Here is a 22,614-nt window from a genome sequence, read left to right as displayed (position 1 = left end):
AGTGCGTCCCGTCTCCATTCCACAGAATCAAAATGAGCCTTCAGGATCAGGAAGAGAAGAAATACGACCCACGAGACGCCACTCTGAAGTTTGTCAGTCGGAGGGATGACCTGGATCCAGTCTGTAAGATTAATTTTCTCTTTGAATGAGAATGAGGACAGAAAAGTGCAACAAACAAGTAGGTTTTGATGTTATTCTGATAAACAGCTGTTTATCTCCAGCTGCTACCCTGTTTCTGGCGTTTGTATAAATTGCGGTGTTGCTGATTTGCTGATTTCCGTCCTCCTCAGCCTCTGATTTTGGCTCCCTCAGAGCAGAGATGTCCTGCGGCCACGCTGTGACCCCGAATTCTCTGACATCATGGTGTCTCAGCCTGCTGGATGAGGTATCTCATGTCCTCAAATATGTTTTTGAGTGTCTTTAACGTCTTTATTACTGTTATGTGATGAGATTGAGAAGGAGATGGGGAGTACAAATTGAGTGATAAATTATGGAGGAGGAGGGGGGTTTACACTTGATGCTTTGCATTCTCCTGACGAAATTCTTCTGCTTGAAGGGGAATTACAAATTCAGATGTCCTGCAGTGGTGGAAGGAAGCAGGCTGTGCAATAAACTGTGGTCGTACCAGGAGGTGCGCAGGCTGGCTGATTTGACGGTGGAGGAAATGCAGCACTTTGAGGAGACGATGGCCCGCCTGGCTGCTGCAGAATACTGTGAAGTTCAGCCGGTGAGGGGTCCACAAGCTTTTGGCTATTTTGAGAGTTCTTTCATTTATTTAAAAACCAAATGAAGGGGACTGATTCACCTCCCATTTTCTACATCAGTGCCCTCAGTGCAAAACATCTGTGGAGAGGATGGATCCGTCCAACCTGTGTGTCCGGTGTGTCGTATGTTCAGCCAATCAGACGACCTACCAGTTCTGCTGGCAGTGTCTTAGACAGTGGAAGGGTCCGGGCCCTCGATCGGACCGCTGCCTCAACGACGGCTGCAGACGTGCAAATCCATCAGTCTGCCAGAAGTGGAGGGCGTCACCAGCTGCCCGTCCGTCCGAGCCTGTCCCCTGTGTGGCATTAAAGTGGAGCACAGCCGAGAGTTCTGCAAAAATGTCACGTGTCCTCGCTGCCACATGGAGTTCTGTTTTGTTTGCCTGAAACTGAAGCGTGAGTGTTGTCAGACCAGCTCACCGTACAAAATCTGTGCAAGTGGTGCAGCTCCCAGACAGACCTCTATCCCCGTATGGCAGAAAATGACGAGATAGTCTGAACCATCCATCAAGGGATGTGTAGAATAAATTTTAAAAGATGCAATATTACCATCAAAAATCATGAGTTAGTTTTCAAAGACATAAACAACATGACCTCACTTTAAGTTATTTTTTCACTTGTTTATTTCTCACTGCTCATGACAACAATGGTCGGTACCAGCGTGTGCATTAAAATACATTTAAAATGTACAAACTGGAATTTATTTTCCATTTATAATTACCTTTAGAAACTCCAAAAATCCCAGAAATCAAATAGTCTTGGTTAAAAGCTTTCTTCTGTAGATACGTGTGGTGAATTCACTCAGTGAGGTGTTTGAAAATGTATTATTGATTTAAAATGTAAAAAACAGTCACATCTGTATGTTCTACCAGCTGGAGGCTACTTTGAAGAACTGTTTGGCCTTATTTTGATGGTGTTTATTGTTTCTGATTGTTAAAGGAACTGAAAATGACATGATGAAAACAGTTATTTTGTAGATGAATATGAACTGTGTCAAGGTGGGCATCGAGTCGGCAGTTATGTCATTTTGTCAGGAGACAAAAGTTTCACTTTTTGTGGAAGCAAATCTGTACAATATTTCAAATTAAAATGCATGAGCAGAAATGCTCTTTCATTTCAAGCTCATAGCTGCATTATTTGATTTATAAATAAAACTAATAATAGATCATCCAAACTGCATTTTCATTTTCTTCTTCAGGACTGCTCACATTGTTTTTTTTGTTTTCATGCAAAAAATGTTCCAGAATTTAATTTGCATCTGCAATCTCTGAATATATATTGTTTGGCTTCGCCAACTGTCTGTTTGTGAAAAAAACAATCAATTTGATATCATTAATCTTATTATATATTCAGCCAAATGGAAAATCGACAAATATCGACACACTAATAAAAAAACATTAATTTCTGTATTTCTGCGATGGACTGGCAACCTGTCCAGGGTGTACCCCGCCTTTCGCCCGATGACTGCTGGGATAGGCTCCAGCCCACCCGCTACCCGATTAACGGACTGTCGGTATAGAAAATGGATGGATAATTTCTGTATTTGATAATGAGGTCAAACAATTTATTAAAACTATTAGACGTTCCACTAAAATGAAAGCCATTAAGACTTTTGATTTATGTGCTCTTTTTAATGTATTTGTGTAATTTGATATTCTGAAATACTGCCTCTGAATGTTTGGAGCCCCCTGGTGGTTGTTATTACACAGATTTTTATTGCACTGTGCTGCATCGAATCTCTTAATAAAGATTTATAATTAAAAAATAAATTGCAATATCAAGCGGCGCAGGAAAATGACGTCAGTGGCGACTCTTCTTCTGCGTTATTTGGGCTCACCTGCACACAACATGGCGCTCCCAGACACTATCGCACAATCCTTGTTTGAATTAACTTCCCATGTGGAGTTAAACAATTATTTAATCGGATTCCCGTGACAAACTTGGACAGATTATAGAGAACTTGGCTGCATACTCTGCCGTCACAGATACCGATGTCAAAGAAGTTGCCCCTAGCTAACTTGCTCTTGGTCCTTCAACGACTCGACGCCGCGGTGCCTGAGTAGTTATCCCTTACAGATATTGTATCCCTCGCTCGGTGGAGCTGGCTCCTCCTAACTATACCTGATTGCACCCATGTCAATAGAAATTAACAGTATGCAGGTTACTTAAGTTATTGTTTGATGGTTGCCATTGTCAATGAGGTTTTGCTGAGTCTCGTTATTTGTAGCACAATTACTTGCTTCGATTTGTCTGTGGCCAATGTAGACTTTCAAACCCAGGTAAGCCAAGTATGGATAAATGTAACAAAATAAAAATATCCGAATAAAATAGAACATTTAATGATGCCTGGGCAGATTAATTTGCATTCACCTCTGACGAGACTGGTTTAGCAGTATGCCTAATATGTGGTGAGAAAGAGACCTTCAACTCAGCGTGGGTTTTTGGGGGGTATTTTTAAGAGTTAAAATGTGTTCATTACAGAAATAAAGTTTCTTTTTATCTGTAGCACTTCATGGGTTTCGTAAGCAACACACTATAGTTGTTTATACAAAGCGTAAAGGTATATACACACGTTTTATTTTAGATGTCAAAACGTATTTGCGGCTCCCAGAGTTTCCTTTTCCGTGGAACCCGGCTCCAAATGGCTCTTTGAGTGTTAAAGGTTGCCGACCCCTGCAGCAGGGTGTTCAAATGTTACAGTGAGCGGCTCAGGTGCAGCAGAAGAAGACTGTTTTCACCTGCTTGGTAATAAAGTTACCATCATGGTCGCTGGCTTTCTCTTTCGTTTTTCACCAGAGTGACTCCCCACATTCTTCTGTTAAAACACAACAACTACAGTTCGCTGTGATCCTCGGGGGCCACAGTGCGGATCCTGACCCCACAGATTCGACACTTTCTGTAAGAGGCCAGCAGTGCAGCCAGGAAACATACAGCAGCAGCGAGGAGCGCTGCGGCCACAGCGCCCCCTGCTGGCAGTCTGAGCGAAGCCCAGGTCTTATTCTGGGATAAAGTCTGAAGGGGATCACTAAACAAAAAAGCAACAATGTGAAGTTAGTATGAGGGACATTTCTCTAATGAAGCAGGAGAGTGTTTGTCTGAAGTTGTACTTGCCTTGAAATGCAATTAAGAGGTGAATTTCCAGGCTCTAAGGGAGGAGTAACATCAGGGTACAGACATAACCTTCTGTCTGGGCAGAAAACTGTACCGTGGTATCCTTTTATCTGAAAGTATAAGAAAACAGAATAAGAAATTATATTCAGAATCCCATTGAGAGCTGGAATTTGTGCCAAGATGTAGAAACACTAGAGCTGCTCAGGATTACACAACATGAGTGCTTTATTGTTGAATCTGGTCAATTTTCTGTATAATACCTGTTAAAAAAACATGTTATGCTATGACATATTTACTCTGGTTAAAGCTACAGTTTATGAATAAGTCAAATTATAGGTTTTTATTATACAAACAATGTAATTTATTCTCCCCTTATCGATCCAGACGAGTAGTGAAATACATTATAAATGAAAAGAAAGGAAAAGCCATTAAAATGAAGGAAAAATGTTTAAACTAATTCCACTCTGTCTGGCTGGAGCATCCATTTTTCTCTCTGAAAAATCACCTTTTAATTTTAAGCATCAACTGTCGGTCTCATTTTCTTTCACTTGTTTCCAGTGTAAACACATGAAAAAGGAACTTTTCCTTTTTAAGGTTCATATTCAACAGAAATACTTAAATACATGTGAATATTCTACTATAATTAACATATTTGATTTACTTTTATGTGATAACAATAGTTATAAATAATGCTTTGAAATAATAGGATAGGTTTTGTTTAAGTAGTTTGCTATGAGGTGTGATATTACCTCAGTGGTGCCCCCTGCTGGGCAGTCCACCCATCCGGAGCCAGACACTTGGATCTGGTACCCGTTTGGACCAGTACACCTGTGTCTGTAACAGCGCCCCCCCACAGAGCTGCTGAACTGGACTAAATCGCTCCGATCCATCTGAAAGACGCGTGGAGAAGCAGGAGAGTTACGTTCGACAGAGGAAACGAGACAGATTCACACTCACAAGCACACCTACTTGTCTGATGAGGCTGGAGAAGAAGCAGCGGCTGTCGAAGCCAAAAACTTCTCCGTGTTCTTCAGCTGACCCCCCGGAATTTTCCTTTTTCCAGCATTCACTCTGAAGAGGAGCAAAGATAGTAAAAATGAGCGACTGCAACGGTTGTAAAACTGCACAAAAGGCACAGCTGATCCCAGAATTCTACAAGCCCAAACAACAGATACGAATTATGCACATTTTCTGTGATTTGAGAACTAACAGACAATAGTTACCACAAAATGAGAGGAATACAAGATAATGTTTGGTGAGAATGACTCATAACTAACCTGATTCTTCAAAGGTTTGTAAATTCGACATCCCTCCAGGTATGGATCAGTCTGACACTCTCCCTTGTGGAGATGGAGAAAATGACACCCATGTCCACTAAGACGGAGGTAAGACAGCCATTAAAGCTGGAAATGCCATTAAAGAAAAGGTGGATCATGAACTCAGGACAAAATGTTAAATCTACCTCCCAGTGCAGAAAAACGATGAGGAGTTATCTCGGCAGGTTGTCAGAGAGCCAAATGTGGCTCCTTCGCCTATTTAAAGATAAAAATAAACTACAAACTGTGAGAATATTCTGAGAATCAGTCCACGAGTGACAAGAAGCCCAAAAGCACTCAATATCAACATTGTTCATTACCATCTCCCCAGACCAGACTCTGTGCCTGGCTCAGGTTCACAGAGTACCATCCTGTGTCCTGCAATGCAGCTAAAGTGACAGAGTCGATCCTAACTGTGGCCGAATCCCCCAGAACCGCCGCCATGATGGACCCCTGCAGGACCCGGGACTCCCAGTGAGAGGACAACATGTCTGCTGATGCATCCTGAAGAATGAAGGTAAAGTCGGTCAGGCACAGGTACGAAGGTAAAGGTAAAGTCGGTCAGGCACAGGTACGAAGGTAAAGGTAAAGTCGGTCAGGCACAGGTACGAAGGTAAAGGTAAAGTCGGTCAGGCACAGGTACGAAGGTAAAGGTAAAGTCGGTCAGGCACAGGTACGAAGGTAAAGGTAAAGTCGGTCAGGCACAGGTACGAAGGTAAAGTCGGTCAGGCACAGGTACGAAGGTAAAGGTAAAGTCGGTCAGGCACAGGTACGAAGGTAAAGGTAAAGTCGGTCAGGCACAGGTACGAAGGTAAAGTCGGTCAGGCACAGGTACGAAGGTAAAGGTAAAGTCGGTCAGGCACAGGTACGAAGGTAAAGGTAAAGTCGGTCAGGCACAGGTACGAAGGTAAAGGTAAAGTCGGTCAGGCACAGGTACGAAGGTAAAGTCGGTCAGGCACAGGTACGAAGGTAAAGGTAAAGTCGGTCAGGCACAGGTACGAAGGTAAAGTCGGTCAGGCACAGGTACGAAGGTAAAGTCGGTCAGGCACAGGTACGAAGGTAAAGGTAAAGTTGGTCAGGCACAGGTACGAAGGTAAAGGTAAAGTTGGTCAGGCACAGGTACGAAGGTAAAGGTAAAGTCGGTCAGGCACAGGTACGAAGGTAAAGGTAAAGTTGGTCAGGCACAGGTACGAAGGTAAAGTCGGTCAGGCACAGGTACGAAGGTAAAGGTAAAGTTGGTCAGGCACAGGTACGAAGGTAAAGGTAAAGTCGGTCAGGCACAGGTACGAAGGTAAAGTCGGTCAGGCACAGGTACGAAGGTAAAGTCGGTCAGGCACAGGTACGAAGGTAAAGGTAAAGTCGGTCAGGCACAGGTACGAAGGTAAAGTCGGTCAGGCACAGGTACGAAGGTAAAGTTGGTCAGGCACAGGTATGAAGGTAAAGGTAAAGTTGGTCAGGCACAGGTACGAAGGTAAAGGTAAAGTCGGTCAGGCACAGGTACGAAGGTAAAGTCGGTCAGGCACAGGTACGAAGGTAAAGGTAAAGTCGGTCAGGCACAGGTACGAAGGTAAAGTCGGTCAGGCACAGGTACGAAGGTAAAGTTGGTCAGGCACAGGTATGAAGGTAAAGGTAAAGTCGGTCAGGCACAGGTACGAAGGTAAAGTCGGTCAGGCACAGGTATGAAGGTAAAGGTAAAGTCGGTCAGGCACAGGTACGAAGGTAAAGTCGGTCAGGCACAGGTACGAAGGTAAAGGTAAAGTCGGTCAGGCACAGGTACGAAGGTAAAGTCGGTCAGGCACAGGTACAAAGGTAAAGTCGGTCAGGCACAGGTACGAAGGTAAAGGTAAAGTCGGTCAGGCACAGGTACGAAGGTAAAGTCGGTCAGGCACAGGTACGAAGGTAAAGTTGGTCAGGCACAGGTATGAAGGTAAAGGTAAAGTCGGTCAGGCACAGGTACGAAGGTAAAGGTAAAGTCGGTCAGGCACAGGTACGAAGGTAAAGGTAAAGTTGGTCAGGCACAGGTACGAAGGTAAAGGTAAAGTCGGTCAGGCACAGGTACGAAGGTAAAGGTAAAGTCGGTCAGGCACAGGTATGAAGGTAAAGGTAAAGTCGGTCAGGCACAGGTACGAAGGTAAAGGTAAAGTCGGTCAGGCATAGGTACGAAGGTAAAGGTAAAGTCGGTCAGGCACAGGTACGAAGGTAAAGGTAAAGTCGGTCAGGCACAGGTACGAAGGTAAAGGTAAAGTCGGTCAGGCACAGGTACGAAGGTAAAGGTAAAGTCGGTCAGGCACAGGTACGAAGCAGGAAAACTGATGTTTTCTCAGAAGTTGTTGAACTTGAGGTGCTCAGTACCAGGTTCTCCAGTGGTCCGCCTAGATCAGGATCAGTGGACACCAGGTGCCTCTGCAGGGCTGACATGATGGATGGAGTATAGATCCTCATCTGTTTGGATCCATCAGAGTGAGTCACTTTGCCACGAGGAGAACATTTAGCATCCGCTGGAGGAAGTTAAACACAAGCAGGGAACCATTTTCTGCCTGATACACATCAGTCTACAGTCATTAAAACCTTTATACTCACACACAATCCCCAAAAAAGAATAACTTCACATGCATTGATCAGTTAATGCTAAATAAAAACCTTGAGAAGATGAAGGACAGCGGCGCCATGTGCTGAAGAGATCTTTAGAGAAACCGAGAGCATGAAACAACTCGTGAATCACAGTCTGAAAAACAGACGATCAAAAGCTGTAATTATGATCCTGCTGTTAACGGGTCCAGGAAATAACTTCCTACAGCTGGAAACTAATCCCGACTGCTAAGAATGAAAGAACCTGAGCTGCAGTGAGGTGACTGTATGCAGCTGCCGTCAGTCCGTCTCTGCAGATGACCACCACCCCAGCCACAGGTCGCCCGCGGGCGTCTGTCTGGCAGTGGACAGCGTACGCCAAAACACGAGGCTGCCGTGAGCAGAAAATACGGAGAAAAGCTCAAACCAATGAATGACACTGTAAAAAGAATCAACTTTAAGCAGTGTAGGGCTGAGCTAAATGTAGAAACAGTGTAAAAAGGGAACAATTCTCTGCTGCTTCTGAGCTTTCTTCTTAGGAATTTAGCCCAAACATCTTCAAATGTTCACCTCCGCTCTGCACTTGTCTGTTGCTTGAACATGGAGATAAAGCAGGAAGTCTGTGTCCGGGAGTCCGGCACCTTCAGGTCTGAGGACTGTCCTGCGAGGAGAATCAGCCTCTGGGTAAATATCACATCCAGCCAAGTGGACGTCTGGGATCTGCCAAAAACAGGAGCCGGAGGCATTCTTGGTTCAAAATTATTGGTGAAAAAGCAGCGGAAGCATGTAGAACACTTACCTTCACATCCAGACACGTCTCTGTCCTGTAGTTGCTGTTGGCTCTGCCACACCTGCAGCAAGAGAAATCATAACTCTGAACATTTATCTCTATATTTGTTCATATTTCAGTAAAGAACAATGTGAAATGCATTCGTCATGTTAGTTTTATTTCTGTATTTAACTGATTTAAATGTTAAAAGTGATGAGAAACATTAACTGTTCAACTGAAAAAAACATCATGATTCAAAGGTCAAAACCTGTAGATTTTGCAGTTTATAATGTGGTACCGATCTCCAGATATCATCTTTGACACACACCTGTTGTAGTTGATGGTGGTTGAATTCCTCCAGAGAAACTTGCAGTACTTTTTTCTGTCTCTGCTGAGCAGCAGCGGACCCACAGTTCTGTTCACTGTTAGAAAACTCAAGTCAGTCTCACATTATTTATGCGTAAAAGTGTGCGTCTTGCCTGTTTTCACCTGACAGTAAAGAAGACACCACCCTCACAGCCTCCTCCACCGCAGCCTCCAGCCTGGCTTCCTCGGCGTCTGATAGGTTATCGCTCTCTCTGGGAATCCAGGTCTTTATCCTGATTGGCTGTGGAACGGTGGGAGTGGGCAGGACCGACTCTCCCTGGATGCTCCTCTGCTGCAGCGCCAGTCCTGGATGTCTGGTTTGCTGCAGAGAGTTTAGCAGCTGCTCGTCCAGCCCAGTCAGGGCTTTGAGTCTGGGCTTGGTGTGCGTGGCTCTGAGCACCCTGACCTGAGACTGGAGCTCATCAAAGATGCACATGTGCAGAGCTCCTGGAAGCTCCACCACCAACAGCATCCACATCCAGAGTCTCTGGGGGACATAATGTTACAAATCTTTCTATAATAATAATAATAATATTTATACAACAATGATCGACCTGGAATTCCCTCTCTTATTACTTCTTGATTCAAGTTAAATGTACCTTTTGTGCTTTTTGATAAATATACACCATCTGGACCAGTGTCTTGAATAAATTTACACCAGAATAGTGTTCCTCCCAGCTCAGAAATAAGTAAATAAACATAATTAAATGAATAAACTTTGCAAAAATAAACATTCTATTATCAAATATGTAAAAAAAATCCCACCAGCAGCGACGCTTTCAAATCTTATGTGATTAATCCTCAATGAAAAGATGACTAATTTAATGTAATACATCCATCTCTTCCATCCAAAGTCCCGATAGAGTCTGTTCCTGCTGGTTTCCTGCCCACCTGAACTTTGCAGTCTTTATGTTTTCTTTAAATATTAAAATGCGATTGATGAAGTTTTAGCTGCAAAGATGAAAGCTAAAAGAAACCGACTCCTCGTAGAGTTATTGATCAGGGGGCCCGAGGAGGCCCAGTCTCCATCGATGTAGACAATGTGGAGTAATCTTGTTGATCAGCAGACAAACAGCATTGATCACATACCTTAATCCTAAGTACTTTGTCTCTGAATGTGACCTCAGTCCATCCATGTGGTCCCATAGTTCAACAGTGAAGCACCAAGCTTCTTTCTATCCTGCACAGAGCAGAGCTCACTCCAAAACAACCAGGAGAGCTCCTCCTGTGCATGTCCTTTGTCTGGGCCTTAGAATACAGAGCACAATGCAGAGTCTTTCATCCGTTACCGCGGCGATACTTCCCATCCACCCCCACAGAAACAAACACAAAGCACAGAACTTAAAAGTGCAAATCGTTTAATCTCAGCCACATTTTTACTTATATACAGTGAAGTTGACCATTCTATATCATAAAATCATTATTTTTTTACCTAAATACATCGCAATTTAAATCTTCTGGCTACTCCACATCGACCCTAATACATTCAACAAAGCAAAAAGAACAATTTACAAGGAAAAAAAAAAAAGATATGTAGGTTGTTGAAATGAAAACATAGTAAAATGTACAATATTAATACGTATGGCACATCGCAAGTCTGTTGGGTCAAAGGTGACAGAAAGCGCTAAGAGTCCCGTCAGAGATTGAGGTTTTTTTTGTGAATTTGGGGCCCTTTTCGTCGCCCCACCTTCCCGCCGACAGCACGCACACGCAGACAGACGCATCAGAAAATCAGGCACCAAAGAGATTGTCAGTTGAAACATTTGCCTTGGTAGCTTACATTCATTCACTTGGAAGGATAGACCAACGCCTACTTCAACACGCAGTTACTTTGCAGTCAGTGTGCACAACAACAGGGGTCCCCAAAGAGGTTATTGCCATCTTGAAGTGAGACATGCATTTTTACCGCTATAATAAAGCCACTGATGTGTTGGTGCGTGCTGCGATGTGAAGAAAACATGAGCCTGCGTGTGTTTATGTGTCTTAATATCCTCAAGCCATCAACAGGAAACTCCTCAAAAGGCACTTAAATAGGGGAAGTTATTTATCTTACTTATAATATTTGTGATGTAATATCAGACTGGATGCAAGTGGCAGGAGTATGCAGAGACAATCCACATCTACAGGCGTACTCCACTGTCTACGTAAGACTAAAATGCAGCTGCATTCACGCAGCTGAAGTCATCCAAACAGAACTATTTCAATCCTTCTGTGCAAAAGTTCACCTCCTCTGTGCAGCCCAGCGTTAGTTAAGTCCAACACTCACTGACAATACGTGCCAACACACATCAGCCTTGGCTCGTCTTCACTTCTCTTTAAAGAGGTCTTAAAAAAATAGTCCAATACTTGATTTCAAATGTCAACAAGTTCAACTCAAAGCAATTTCAAAAAGGCACCAGACTCGCACAGAGAGGATGAGTCTCGTCGCGGGGCGCTCCTGTGCTTAAGTTCAAACAAACGTGGAAAGACTGGGTTTCAGATTTTAGAGTGGAAGCGAAATAAAGCAGAGATGTGGGGGAGGGGGGGGTTCTGAGTAAAGAGGTCGCTCAGGTGAGCATGGGCACATCATCCTCTGAAGCCGTGTCCTCAGACAGCGGGATGAGCAGCACCTCGTCATCTGAGGAAGAGGAGGAGGAGAAAGAAGGAGAGGCAGAAAGAGGCATAGAGTTGGTGGAGGAGGAAGAGGGCGAGGCCCTGAAGAGGGAAATGCTCAGGCCCAGCGTGTGGAAGATGGAGGCCAGGGAGGGGCTGCTGGGGGGGACAGCGACAGGAGGGGTGTTGGAAGTGGGTGGAGTTGGGGGAGCGTACGGAGGTGGAGGCTGAGGAAGAGAGGCGGCAGGTGGTGGGGACAGAGGCAGCTGAGGAGGTGTTGCTTCCTGCTGCTGCTGCTGCTCTGTCTGAGCCAACAAGCCGAGCTTCTGAGGCACCGGCTGGTTGGTCGCCTCCACGGCCGACGAGGAGCTCGTGGGAGTGGACTGAGCGGCTTCCTGGCCGGAGGCAGCGGAGTTCGACTGCTGCTGGCTGGAGCTGGAGGCCTGAGTCGACCTGGAATGGGCTCTGGGGATCAGACCCCACCTCCTCATGCGGCGAACAGCCCGCCGGACGAATCGGGGCCTCCGTCTGCGGTGGGGGGAGTTAGCAGCGTCCTGACGGAGCAGCTGAAGGATTCCTCTCAGAGAGAGAGACGAGGTCTGACAGGGACAGAAGTTTGAAGAAGTCATTAAAAGCTACCACAGGAGAGCTGCCCTTCTTTTCATTTACAGTACCTGAGGGTTTCTTTCTTTCTTTCAAACTTCAGCACATTTAAACCATTTACTGCGGCTCTTTATCTGGGGCTCAGCTGTGAGAAAGTCTCATTTATCAGCTTATTATGTTTGATTGGTTTCAGTTTGACAAAAAAAAAGGCTCTGACATTCCTTCACATGTGAGCAGCACATATTACAGCATCTGACCGACATTCGACACGTGCACAGACTAACAGATGCCCACTGATACGCTGTGCGAGCCGACTGTATAAAAAGGTGTTTTTCTGGCTTTCAGGGATGACATTCTGAAGCCTCATCTTCTGGATGTTGCCTATCTGTTGATGTGCTCCTTGAAACCAGATGTGAGGAGTGAGCGAGAGGTGGATCTGACTGCAAACCACAGCAACCAAGTACATGCACGCCCACAGGGTGTGAATCACACGAGGACCCCACCCAAAAGCCTAAACAGCACACAGTGTACAAACTCAACATTTGACTTGGGTAAGGAAGGCTTGAACCTGGTGACTGGGGCCACAAACACTGAAGGAGAACATTTAGAGGAAGGAGTAAAGTGTGAAGTTGGAGCACATTCTCACAGACTTCTAAGCAATCTGAATTTTAAGAATTAAGAAGTTTTTTTTACTTTAATATCCGCCCCAGACGCATATTTTACTCAAAAATATCAAATCGAAGCTGCTCAGAGGATCTTTAAACTTTAAACCAAATATTAAAGAAAACCATATAAAAGAAAAATCCATGTGAATCCTTGAATGTTAAATTTAAAAGGTGACCTTCCTTACATTTTAAAAGCCGTGTAAAAATGACCTTGAAAATAAGACAAAACTGACATTTGCTGTTCTACATTAAATGATCCACAACAGAGGTTTTCTACAAGCGAGCATTAAAAATCCTTGATTTTGAGTCGGAGCTTCTCCTCCATCTCTGGGAGGATATTAAAGAAACAACAGAACTGCAGTGAGACAGCTGTAAAGCCACATTTTGCCATTTGACATTGTTTCCTCAGCTTTTTCTGGGGAAATAAAAAGCAAAGATTTGATTTTCAGCTGTGCTGCAGACTTTAACCTTAATGGAGCTGTTAAATTCAGGTTAATTCAGCATCAAACCTGAGTTAGACTCCCTGTTCTCACTCTACGGTACTCTAGTTTCAGGTTATTCAGCTCAGCTGCGGATGACCATCTGGGCCTCTCACCTCACTGGGGTTTTCCGTGGGGAAGTCCTCCACCGGGGGAATGATGCCCTGGGCGATCAGCTGGCCGTAGGAGGGAGGAGCCTGCTGCTGGATCAACTCCGCCTCCTGGCGACTTATCGGTGCAAACAAGCTGCCACAAAAACACAACGACGACTTTCAGATGCAGATCACTTCAGCATTATAACTATTTTTACAGAACAATGGCGCCTGACTCAGAATACTCACAGCACAGGTTATATGTTCTAATCATGGAAAAGCTGACACATTGTTCCTGCTGACTCACTACCTGAGACTATCAGACAGAAGCATCGCTCTTTCATGCCACAACAGGGCTCTGTTACGGTGAATGAAAGAAACAAAACGATCTCCATGTTGTCTTGGAAGCACTCGTTTAAATGAGAGATACCTGTACTCTCTGGTCCTGAGCGAGTACAGTTTACAAGTGCAGCCCATGGCGATGACCAGCAGCAGTCCACAGACAAGGCTGCCCACTGTTGCCGCGGTGATGACCTTGCGGGGCAGCATGACGGTGCAGTTGAGCTCATCGGTGCCGTCCTTACAGTCCACCTGGCCGTCACAGCGCCAGCTCTCAAACACACACCTGCAGAGGGAACAAAGGGGGCGCCTGTTTACACGGGAGCCGACTTTCAACTTCACCTGAAAATGCAGCCACAGGAGTTAGAAACCACAGGAGAAGGCCATGACGCTGTAAACCGTGACAGGTTATCGTCGCAGAGGACCGTTAAATCCATTATGGACAAACTGACTCTCTGCTTATGTCTGTTTGAATGTAAGTTTGGTTTCATGTCATAAATAAACACCTGTGGCATCATGAAAATGATTCTATGTCTATAGAAAGAAAGAAGAAGAAGAAAGAAAGAAAGAAAGAAAGAAAGAAGAAAGAAAGAAAGAAAGAAAGAAAGAAAGAAAGAAAGAAAGAAAGAAAAAGAAAGAAAGAAAGAAAGAAAGAAAGAAAGAAAGAAAGAAAGAAAGAAAGAAAGAAAGAAAGAAAGAAAGAAAGAAAGAAAGAAAGAAAGAAAGAAAGAAAGAAAGAAGAAAGAAAGAAAGAAAGAAAGAAAGAAAGAAAGAAAGAAAGAAAGAAAGAAAGAAAGAAAGAAAGAAAGAAAGAAAGAAAGAAAGAAAGAAAGAAAGAAAGAAAGAAAGAAAGAAAGAAAGAAAGAAAGAAAGAAAGAAAGAAAGAAAGAAAGAAAGAAAGAAAGAAAGAAAGAAAGAAAGAAAGAAAGAAAGAAAGAAAGAAAAGAAAGAAGAAAGAAAGAAAGAAAGAAAGAAAGAAAGAAAGAAAGAAAGAAAGAAAGAAAGAAGAAAGAAAGAAAGAAAGAAAGAAAGAAAGAAAGAAAGAAAGAAAGAAAGAAAGAAAGAAAGAAAGAAAGAAAGAAAGAAAGGAAAGAAAGAAAGAACGAACACCAATAAAGTTAAACCTGGACCTCCAGGCCTCACGTTCACAAACCCTCCCTGACGTTTCAGTGAGAAAACACAAAGCTAACAGAGCTCAGGCCACATATTCAAAGACTTAGGACAAAGCTGTCCTGATGCTTCTGACAGAACAATCTATTTAAAAACAGTAAGTGTAAACTTCATTAATCTCTCATCATCGTGGCACATGGGAACCTCTGCCCACCTGTCGCTGTCACAGTGGAAGGTGCCGGCTGACATATGGTGCAGTCCCTCTCGTCGCTCCCGTCGGCGCAGTACAGCTGGTAGTTGCACCGCTCCGTCACCGGGTAACACACCGGCCTGCTGGCATAGTGGCTGGACGCCACTGCTCTCTGTCCCGCCACCCCACATGCAAACTGGTTCTGACTGCAGCCCCTGCAGCCCTCCTCGTCCTTTCCGGTCTCGGGGCAGTCCCATTTCCCGTCGCAGCGCTGCTCCTGGGTGAAGCAACCTCCTGCTGCTCCTCCACACCGACCTTCCCATGGAGGACAGTAGCTCCCAACATGGAATGTAGCCTTAAAGCCGGTCCCTACAAAGCCAGGAAGTCTCTCATAAACCAGAGACAGCAGGCCAGTGTGGGACTCAACTTGGACCGACTTGTAATTTGAGGTGCTGGTGATCTGCCAAAAGGCCGAGAGACGTCATGTCACCCAAAAGGTTTTCATTTTTAAAAAATGTGTGGATTTCTCAGTGAAGCATACTCACATTTTTGATAATCTCTCCTTTGCCTCCCCCTTTGTTGTAGACAGTGAGTCTATCCCCGGGCCCCAGCACCAGCTGCTGCAGGTCCAACCTCAGTGGCCTGGAGTCCTGAGGGTCCAGAGTCCAGACACAGAACAGTCCGAGACCGTGAGAAGTTGGCGAGGAGAAGGTCCCATAAAAGGTCTGAAGAATCCCTCCGCAGGGCCACTCTATGGGAGTGGGCGTCACGACAAGATCCTTTTGAGTTCGAGGCTGCTCTCGATCCACCTGGTCCAGCTCCCTCTGCGGCGACCAGAGGTCGGCGTAAGTGTACCCCTCGGTCGATTTAACTGAGCTCTGAGTTTTCTCTGTGACCTTATGTCTCTCTGAGTCCCAGTCATTGTTCAAATCGGAATACGACGCAGTTTTTGTCTCGGCGTAGTCAGTTTCTTCGTCACAGCCCAGCTCGTCGGTGCCGAAGTGTTCACCCAGACACTCCACCTGCCCCGTTGCAGCGCCAAGAGAGGGGGAGGCACCGGACCCCCTGGGCATTTAAAAGAGGTCTCTGGACAGTCATCTGAGGCTGTAAACCGAAGAGGATAAAGCAGAGAAATTAAAACAACTGGAACTTTGGGCTAAAAACAGGAAACTGACTGTGTGGATGTCACGCTAGCATACCTCTGGTGTAGCTCAGCAGGAATGATGACACCCGGGAACAGGTGCGGGAGGAAATGGTGCACCACTGAAATGTTTCCCCCTGGGAACTCCAATGGCTGCGGCAACTTGGAGCCGCACAGAATAACCGGCTCACCTCCAGCTGATGATTTTATAGACACCCATTCCTTCTTACACCGCACTGAGAACTGGGAGAAGCTGGGGAGGGATTTGTACACACAGAACAAATAAACTCCCGTAGAAAGAAAAGGGGCTGACAATATAACCCCAGGTTAACACAAAGTGTTTATTTGAATGGATTAGCCAGGAAGAGATCTTTCTGTCTGATTATTGGACAAGACTTAATATATAAATCAAAGAAAATATGCATGATTTGGGTACATTTCAAACTCTCAATATAAAATGTTTAATTATTTAAAGCTTTCTCCAAACCATTTCAGGACTTTAACACAGTAAAAACAACCACATTACATCAGATTCCACGACTGCAGATGATCAAATATTTACACTGACTTTACTGAAGTTATTATCATCCAGTCAGATTTGGTCTGCAGCAAATCATGCAACTTCTCTGAGCTTTGACGACAACACCCTTTAAATAGATTCCCCTCAGAATCTGTACCTGAGAACGATGGGTTCCTCCTCCGCACCTTTGATGACCCAGCAGTCGTAAGTAGCCCCAAAGCGGTAGGACCAGCTGTGGTAAGCAGAGCTCCTGATCTCTCCCATGTTATCGTCTACGACCTGAGGTGGATGCCCACAGCGGGCTGAAAAAAACACCAAAGAAGCATCACTCAGGAGGTTCATGTAAGCAGCCTTCGCCAGTTTTTGTCTATTTTCCATGACAAAAAATGAGTCCAGAAACGTTTATTATCAGCAGGTTGAAGTAAAGTACTGAACAAGAATAAAAAAACAACAACATTTTACAGCATCTGAAGAAACCATGATTCACCGACTCCTTACCGAAGCAGAGCGCCAGCTCAAAGCGGCTGCAAGCTGCAGAGGACAAAGGCAAAAATAGAAGCAGTCACGGGAGGTGTTTCAACAGAAAATGACTGAGAATGCAAATGTTGATCGATATGAAAAGTGTCAACATGGCCTTTGGCTGCTAAACATTTAAAACAAGCAAGTAGGACCGATTCCCGGCCTGCAGGAACTCACCTGTTATGCAGAGGAAGAGGAGGGCGCATAATCTGTGGCTGACTGACATTGTGGTAAAGCTTCTGCTCTAAAGTGTTTAAAATGATCTAAAAAGATGAAGACTCAGGAGGCTAAAAAAAAATATACATGTGTAATAGATGTCAGAGAGGCTCCATTTCAGGAGGTTTGGCTCAGGAAGACTTCGTCTGAAAAGTGAAAGAAGAAAAGAGGAGTAAGGCGCCTGTTAGAAGCTGTGAGCCCAACCCCAGCCACGTTACACCGCCTGATAACAAACAGAAACAATTAATGTGTCCCAAAAATAGCAACAAGCAGAACTGAACAAACTGGCTAAAGAGCACAACCGGTTCTTCTGGTTCTGATCTCCCCCTCCTGCCAACATGGCCACAAGTAGGGGGGGGATTTATAAGGGCGAGAGAGGTCCAAGCAGCACACACCACTGAGGGTTTAGCCCCCTCCAGAACCGCCCCCAGACCAAAATACCCCCCCCCCCTCCCCCTCCATAACCCAGCAAAGGACAGGTGGCAAAATGGGCCGGGAGAGCATATCTATCATAACAATAATAATAATAATAATGCAGAAGAATAATGAAAATAAATCTAACACAAATAGGAATAACAGTTGCAAAACAGAAGCTATTGTATCTTCTTTCTTTTACTTTTGAACTCTGAATATACATGATGCCCAGTTAATTTCGTGGTTTAACTCACTGGTTCATTTACATTAAACTCCTCTAAGGTGCAGGCAGCAATCTAACATGTGATGATGGACTTTTCTGCTCTGAATTGCATTCAAGTCTGATCTAACTTTGACTATTTGAGCTGAGCTCACTCAGTATAACCTGGAGCAACTCATGCATAGTTTATCTTTGAAGTCTGAAGTGACTCTCTCTCTCTCACACACACACACACACACACACAAACACACCATCTTAAAGGCCCAAAATGATCATTCTTCACAAAACATTTATGAATATAAAAGGGCAAAATCAAACAGTTATTTTAGTTTCCCGTTTAAAGTTTTTGCAGAGGTTGAGAAATAAAAAAAGATGGAGTGGATAGGTTGATGTTTTACAGATTTTACAAGTCTGAGTACGTTAAACAATCAAATGAGGTTGCTGATTGCCTTGAGCGACAGTTGCAATGCAATTAAATCAAGGTAAATGACAGCAGTCAGATTATTGATGGACAATGACAGCCATTTCTGTTTTCCTTCTGCATCGTGCTGAACAGAAGTTGCAGCATTACGTGTCTGAGTTATTTGGCCTCAACATTGTTTGTCTTGCAGTGAGAAAACTGCACATTGCAGCTGAAATTATACACTGAGCCACTCTAAAAACGGTGTCCATGTTGGATCCGAAACTCACGTTCAACAACTTTTATCATCAATTCCTGCTTTAAGTATCTTTAAAAATCTGCTAGTTTCTTTTTACATATGAAATTACACAAAATATATATGAATGAATAAAAGGATCAACGTCAAATAGTAAAATTGAAACTACTATTTTACTACCGACACTTTTTTCTTCTCTATTATATTTTTTTCTTAGTAAAGCAATCAGCTGATTAACAAGTAATTAAAACTTTTATAGTTTTATATAAAAGGAAGCCTTTAGTAATAATAATATTCTTGGGCCTGTCACCTATTTCGCAAACTTTCAATTTATAGTGGACTTAAATATAAATTAAAGAGAGGTTTGTGCAATTCCTCTGCTCCTCCCAAACAAAATGAATACAACATTGATAATTTAGCGTGTATTTCGTATTATTGTGATGTATATGCGGTAGGGAAACAATACAAGACAACACAAAGTGAGATTCAATTAAACAATAGGTTATTTTCGTCGTTTGCACACCACATACCGAGTTCCTCCCGATAATCTTCTCAACAATGACGGCAGAAACGCTCTTTCCGAGACGAAATCCCCGACAATCAAGCTTAATCAAACTCTTTCTCTTATTCCTAATTAAGTAAAATAACATAATCTCGACCTGTGGTCGTTTAATACTGAAATTGAACTGCTTAATGTTTAGATCGCGTCATTAGATAAGACAACGACACAGTTTCGGTTTGAAGCAGGGGGACGGAGCAGCTGCTCGCCTCCTTAAGTCACAAGAGCTTTAATAGCCAGCTAGCTGCTAGCTGTTAGCATCATCGCTTCTGTTGCCCTTTTAGTCGCTTTTCTGGACAGCGACACAACAAGAAAAGACTTCCGAGCACGACGCCACACGTTTTCGTACCCAGACAAACCACAACATGTAGGCCAAAAGCGGCGACAGTGTAGTTAAATCATAAGGAAGAGACCGAGGGCGAATACGTTACCATATCAGTCGGCCTTCCTTGTTGACAAGTTCTGAGCTACTTCCGTATACTGCAGCTCGTTGACAGGAGGGGGCGGAGCTTGTGACGACAAACCGTTTTTCTTTCATTCATGAAAAAAATACACACATATGCTTATTCTAATCGCATGTTGATACAAACTTAGACTCTTTGAAAAATACTGCAACCATACACGATTAAATAAAGCGACTGAAACTAATCAGCGGCGGTGTGAAAGGTGAAATGTTCATTGTTTAACACAAGGGGTCAGTGCTGGTTTGCGTAAACGTCAAAAACAGCTTTAATTCACTAAAGTGGTGGCGTTCAATGCTTTTATTTAAGTTCCTTTGTTCTTTGTTTTTAAGGACCCCTTTGTAGCCTAGCTCTATCTACTCCAGCATTTCAGTAGTAGAACAAGTTTCAGATATGTCATTTATCTCTTCCAGGCATGTTAAGATGAAATTACTCTGCTTCAGTCGTGAGAAGCATCCAAGTATAGTTACTCAGCTGGTGTGTTCATGTATATATGTATATATTATGTATATATATATATATTTTTACTCAAAACATTGTTACAATGTGGCATCTCATAAATATTCATATACATTTAAACGGCTCACTGCTAAATACACAATGTCTGCTTTTCTTCCTCCATCACATGCTGAAAACTTTGACTTTTCCCGTTGTGTAAGCTTCACATTGACTTTAAAATTAGTTGTGATGCAACAAGATCTCACTTGTGTGCACATGCTGTAAATTCAGTGATTAATGTGTCAATCTATGCATGCAGAGAAGATCAGGCATCCAGCACAAAATCTCTATATGGATGTGTTTCAAGTACAATAAAATGTGTCTTAAAGCATACGATCCTTTTGTCTGCTTTTATCAAACGTAAATGCACTTTACTTAAGGATAAAGAAATTATCCCACGGTTATATTTATACTTTTCAGCTGTTGATTAAGGACAGATTGCAGAATGAACCCACTGACCACAGTCCCGGGAACTCAAAGAGTCAGGAGGAAGGTTACTTATATTATCACAAACTTATATGTCCCAGAAGAAGACAAGAATCAACAAGAGAAAATAAATAAATGACCACAGGCAGACACAGAGTAGCACCAAAGATAAATAAAGCCACACTTTAACGAGTACATTCATCAGCTGAAATGATTATTTTCTAAAGGTTGTGTATCTGAGTTGGTATCAGTTTAAAAAAAGTTGATCTGTGAAATTATAGTACAAGTCAAAAAATGTGATCTTGCCCTTGTTACCAAACCTCTTAACTTATTACAGGACTAGACTGTAATAAGGGGGTGATCTGCTTTTGCAGTAGCCAAGCCTCCTGAGCATTAGCACACGTGCATTACAGCAGTAAGCCCTGCTTTTCTCTTGTTACACACTGAAGGCAAACAACCACTCCCATGATGATGCCATGGCGGCTTCACGTTGACAGCACACGGCCTATTTGTTTCCATATTTACTGCATTTCACATGAAACGATAAACGCTTTGAAATCGGATCCTTGACCACATTTTGTCAACCGGAGCAAAATGGCCTGTTGTTGTGTTTTGTTCGGGCATTTCTTCAAAAAGCTTCATGAAGAGGCCTTAAAAAGAGGCTATTGTTTCATTTTAAAATGAGAAAATGATGTTGTCATCAAATCTAAGCGAGCTGAGTCAAAGGGTGAAAAGAGGTTGAAAAGCCTTTGTACACAGAGTCAATATTTGCTGTCCAGTATTGCTCAAAATAAGTAACAGTCAGTCATTTTCACACAACTCATTTTCAACTCTTCTTTAAATGTTCTAATTTTCAGAAAGAAAAACTTTTTTTTTTCTTTTGGGAGTGAAACAGAGACATAAAACGTTTATTTTCTTACTTATTGCACACTAATTAACTTAATAAATGACCAAATCCTGTGAAATTGAGTCTTTTTAGGATTTAAAGCTATTTGGGACCTTTTTTGTTTTATATGTTAATCATTTTTTTCAGTCTTTTGCAAAACATTTTTTATTTTCAACTTATATTGGAGTCTTTCCATTGTTAAGATGTCTTCTGATCCACTGTTGTGGCATCAGTCATAAACCAGCTCCTGGTAATGGTTTCCTTTTAGACATTTCTTGGTCATTTACACGAGTGGTTCCAAAGAAATTTCCCAACTACGAAATAAAAAAAGATCAGCAGACCACAAACATCAGTATTTCACAGATGGATGACAGAATAACATCCCAGAATGACTGTTTTTCTCTCAGTTCCTTTTTATATGCTTTTCTAATCATCAGTCAAATGCCTTCTGAGAGTTGTTTGACCACTCAGGGACACAAACATCATCCTCAAAATGAGGAACTTTGTCTCCCGGCACCGATTTATGAAACACATCCAGCTCAGCCTGATGTCTGTGCTTCAAAATGTTGTTAAAAAAAATAAACATGTACAAAAGATATGCAGTTGGTCAACAAAGTCTAATCAATTATTCCACAGATTTTCAGTGAGAAGTCGGCATTTGAGTTTGAATGTGTGTTTAAACTTGAGGGATTTTTAAATTTGTCTCATCATCCATATGAAAATCATTTAAAGAGAAGAAACCTGGAACCATCTACACACAACTACACACATACAAATCTCATCCGCATGGTTTGTGGTAGTTTTGAGTCCTGTTTAGTGACTGTTTTGGCCCTTAGTCGGACTGGTGGGGCCCTTGACACGTCAGTGCCCAAGTGCGCGAGTTTTATTTTACGTCCTTGATTGAAATATGATGCATGATGAAGAAAAGATATTAAATCAAATGTGAAATAAATCACCACAGAAAGCCTGAGGCTCTAATTACATACGAATAACAACCCTGGATTGCAACATTTTTCAAAAGTAGACCTCATTCGCTCATGATACATGAAGTACTTTTCACTGTATTAATGCTACCGTCACTTAAGTAAACATCAGTTCTGTAAGCTTGGTAAGATGTCCGCGCGCTGCCCTGCT

At 43.1% G+C, this 22,614-nt stretch overlaps 2 protein-coding genes and 1 pseudogene across 2 annotated transcripts; 1 reads left to right on the top strand and 2 right to left on the bottom strand.

Annotated features, from left to right (window-relative positions):
* On the top strand, positions 1-1,503 carry LOC140281798 (E3 ubiquitin-protein ligase RNF19A-like; annotated as a pseudogene).
* Positions 1,504-3,361: 1,858 nt separating this feature from the next.
* Positions 3,362-9,368, bottom strand: LOC140282364 (ciliated left-right organizer metallopeptidase). Its single transcript, XM_072376943.1, has 14 exons — positions 9,018-9,368; positions 8,857-8,950; positions 8,559-8,610; positions 8,330-8,479; positions 8,025-8,150; positions 7,832-7,916; positions 7,544-7,689; positions 5,512-5,695; positions 5,338-5,407; positions 5,153-5,249; positions 4,845-4,946; positions 4,625-4,765; positions 3,840-3,985; positions 3,362-3,789 (listed from the first exon to the last, which is right to left on the bottom strand). The coding sequence occupies exons 1-14, from the start codon at positions 9,364-9,366 to the stop codon at positions 3,597-3,599; spliced, it is 1,935 nt and encodes a 644-aa protein (XP_072233044.1). The 5' UTR covers positions 9,367-9,368; the 3' UTR covers positions 3,362-3,596.
* Positions 9,369-10,235: 867 nt separating this feature from the next.
* lrp10 (low density lipoprotein receptor-related protein 10) lies at positions 10,236-19,724 on the bottom strand. The gene is given in 14 exon segments (XM_072375872.1): positions 10,236-12,085; positions 13,350-13,479; positions 13,756-13,950; positions 14,989-15,013; positions 15,016-15,424; positions 15,510-15,992; positions 15,994-16,023; positions 16,025-16,068; positions 16,164-16,194; positions 16,196-16,358; positions 16,783-16,927; positions 17,124-17,156; positions 17,322-17,506; positions 19,641-19,724. Coding segments are annotated over 13 exon segments (2,382 nt in total). The 5' UTR covers positions 17,371-17,506; positions 19,641-19,724; the 3' UTR covers positions 10,236-11,440.
* Between the last annotated feature and the right edge of the window lie 2,890 nt (positions 19,725-22,614).

The sequence above is a fragment of the Leuresthes tenuis genome, unplaced genomic scaffold, assembly GCF_036924035.1.
Source record: "Leuresthes tenuis unplaced genomic scaffold, fLeuTen1.0.hap1 SCAF_22, whole genome shotgun sequence".
Classification (NCBI taxonomy): Eukaryota; Metazoa; Chordata; class Actinopteri; order Atheriniformes; family Atherinopsidae; genus Leuresthes; species Leuresthes tenuis.
This window is presented reverse-complemented; position numbering and strand designations above follow the sequence as displayed.

Bases quoted from the DNA above. Each gene is read 5' to 3' on its own strand.
- LOC140282364 (XM_072376943.1), bottom strand. From the start codon at position 9,366: ATGCTGTTGGTGGTGGAGCTTCCAGGAGCTCTGCACATGTGCATCTTT. The intron at 8,480-8,558 runs GTAAGTGTTCTA...TGTTTTTGGCAG, and splicing joins AGACGTGTCTGGATGTGAAG to ATCCCAGACGTCCACTTGGC. The intron at 3,986-4,624 runs GTAATATCACAC...TTATACTTTCAG, and splicing joins CAGCAGGGGGCACCACTGAG to ATAAAAGGATACCACGGTAC.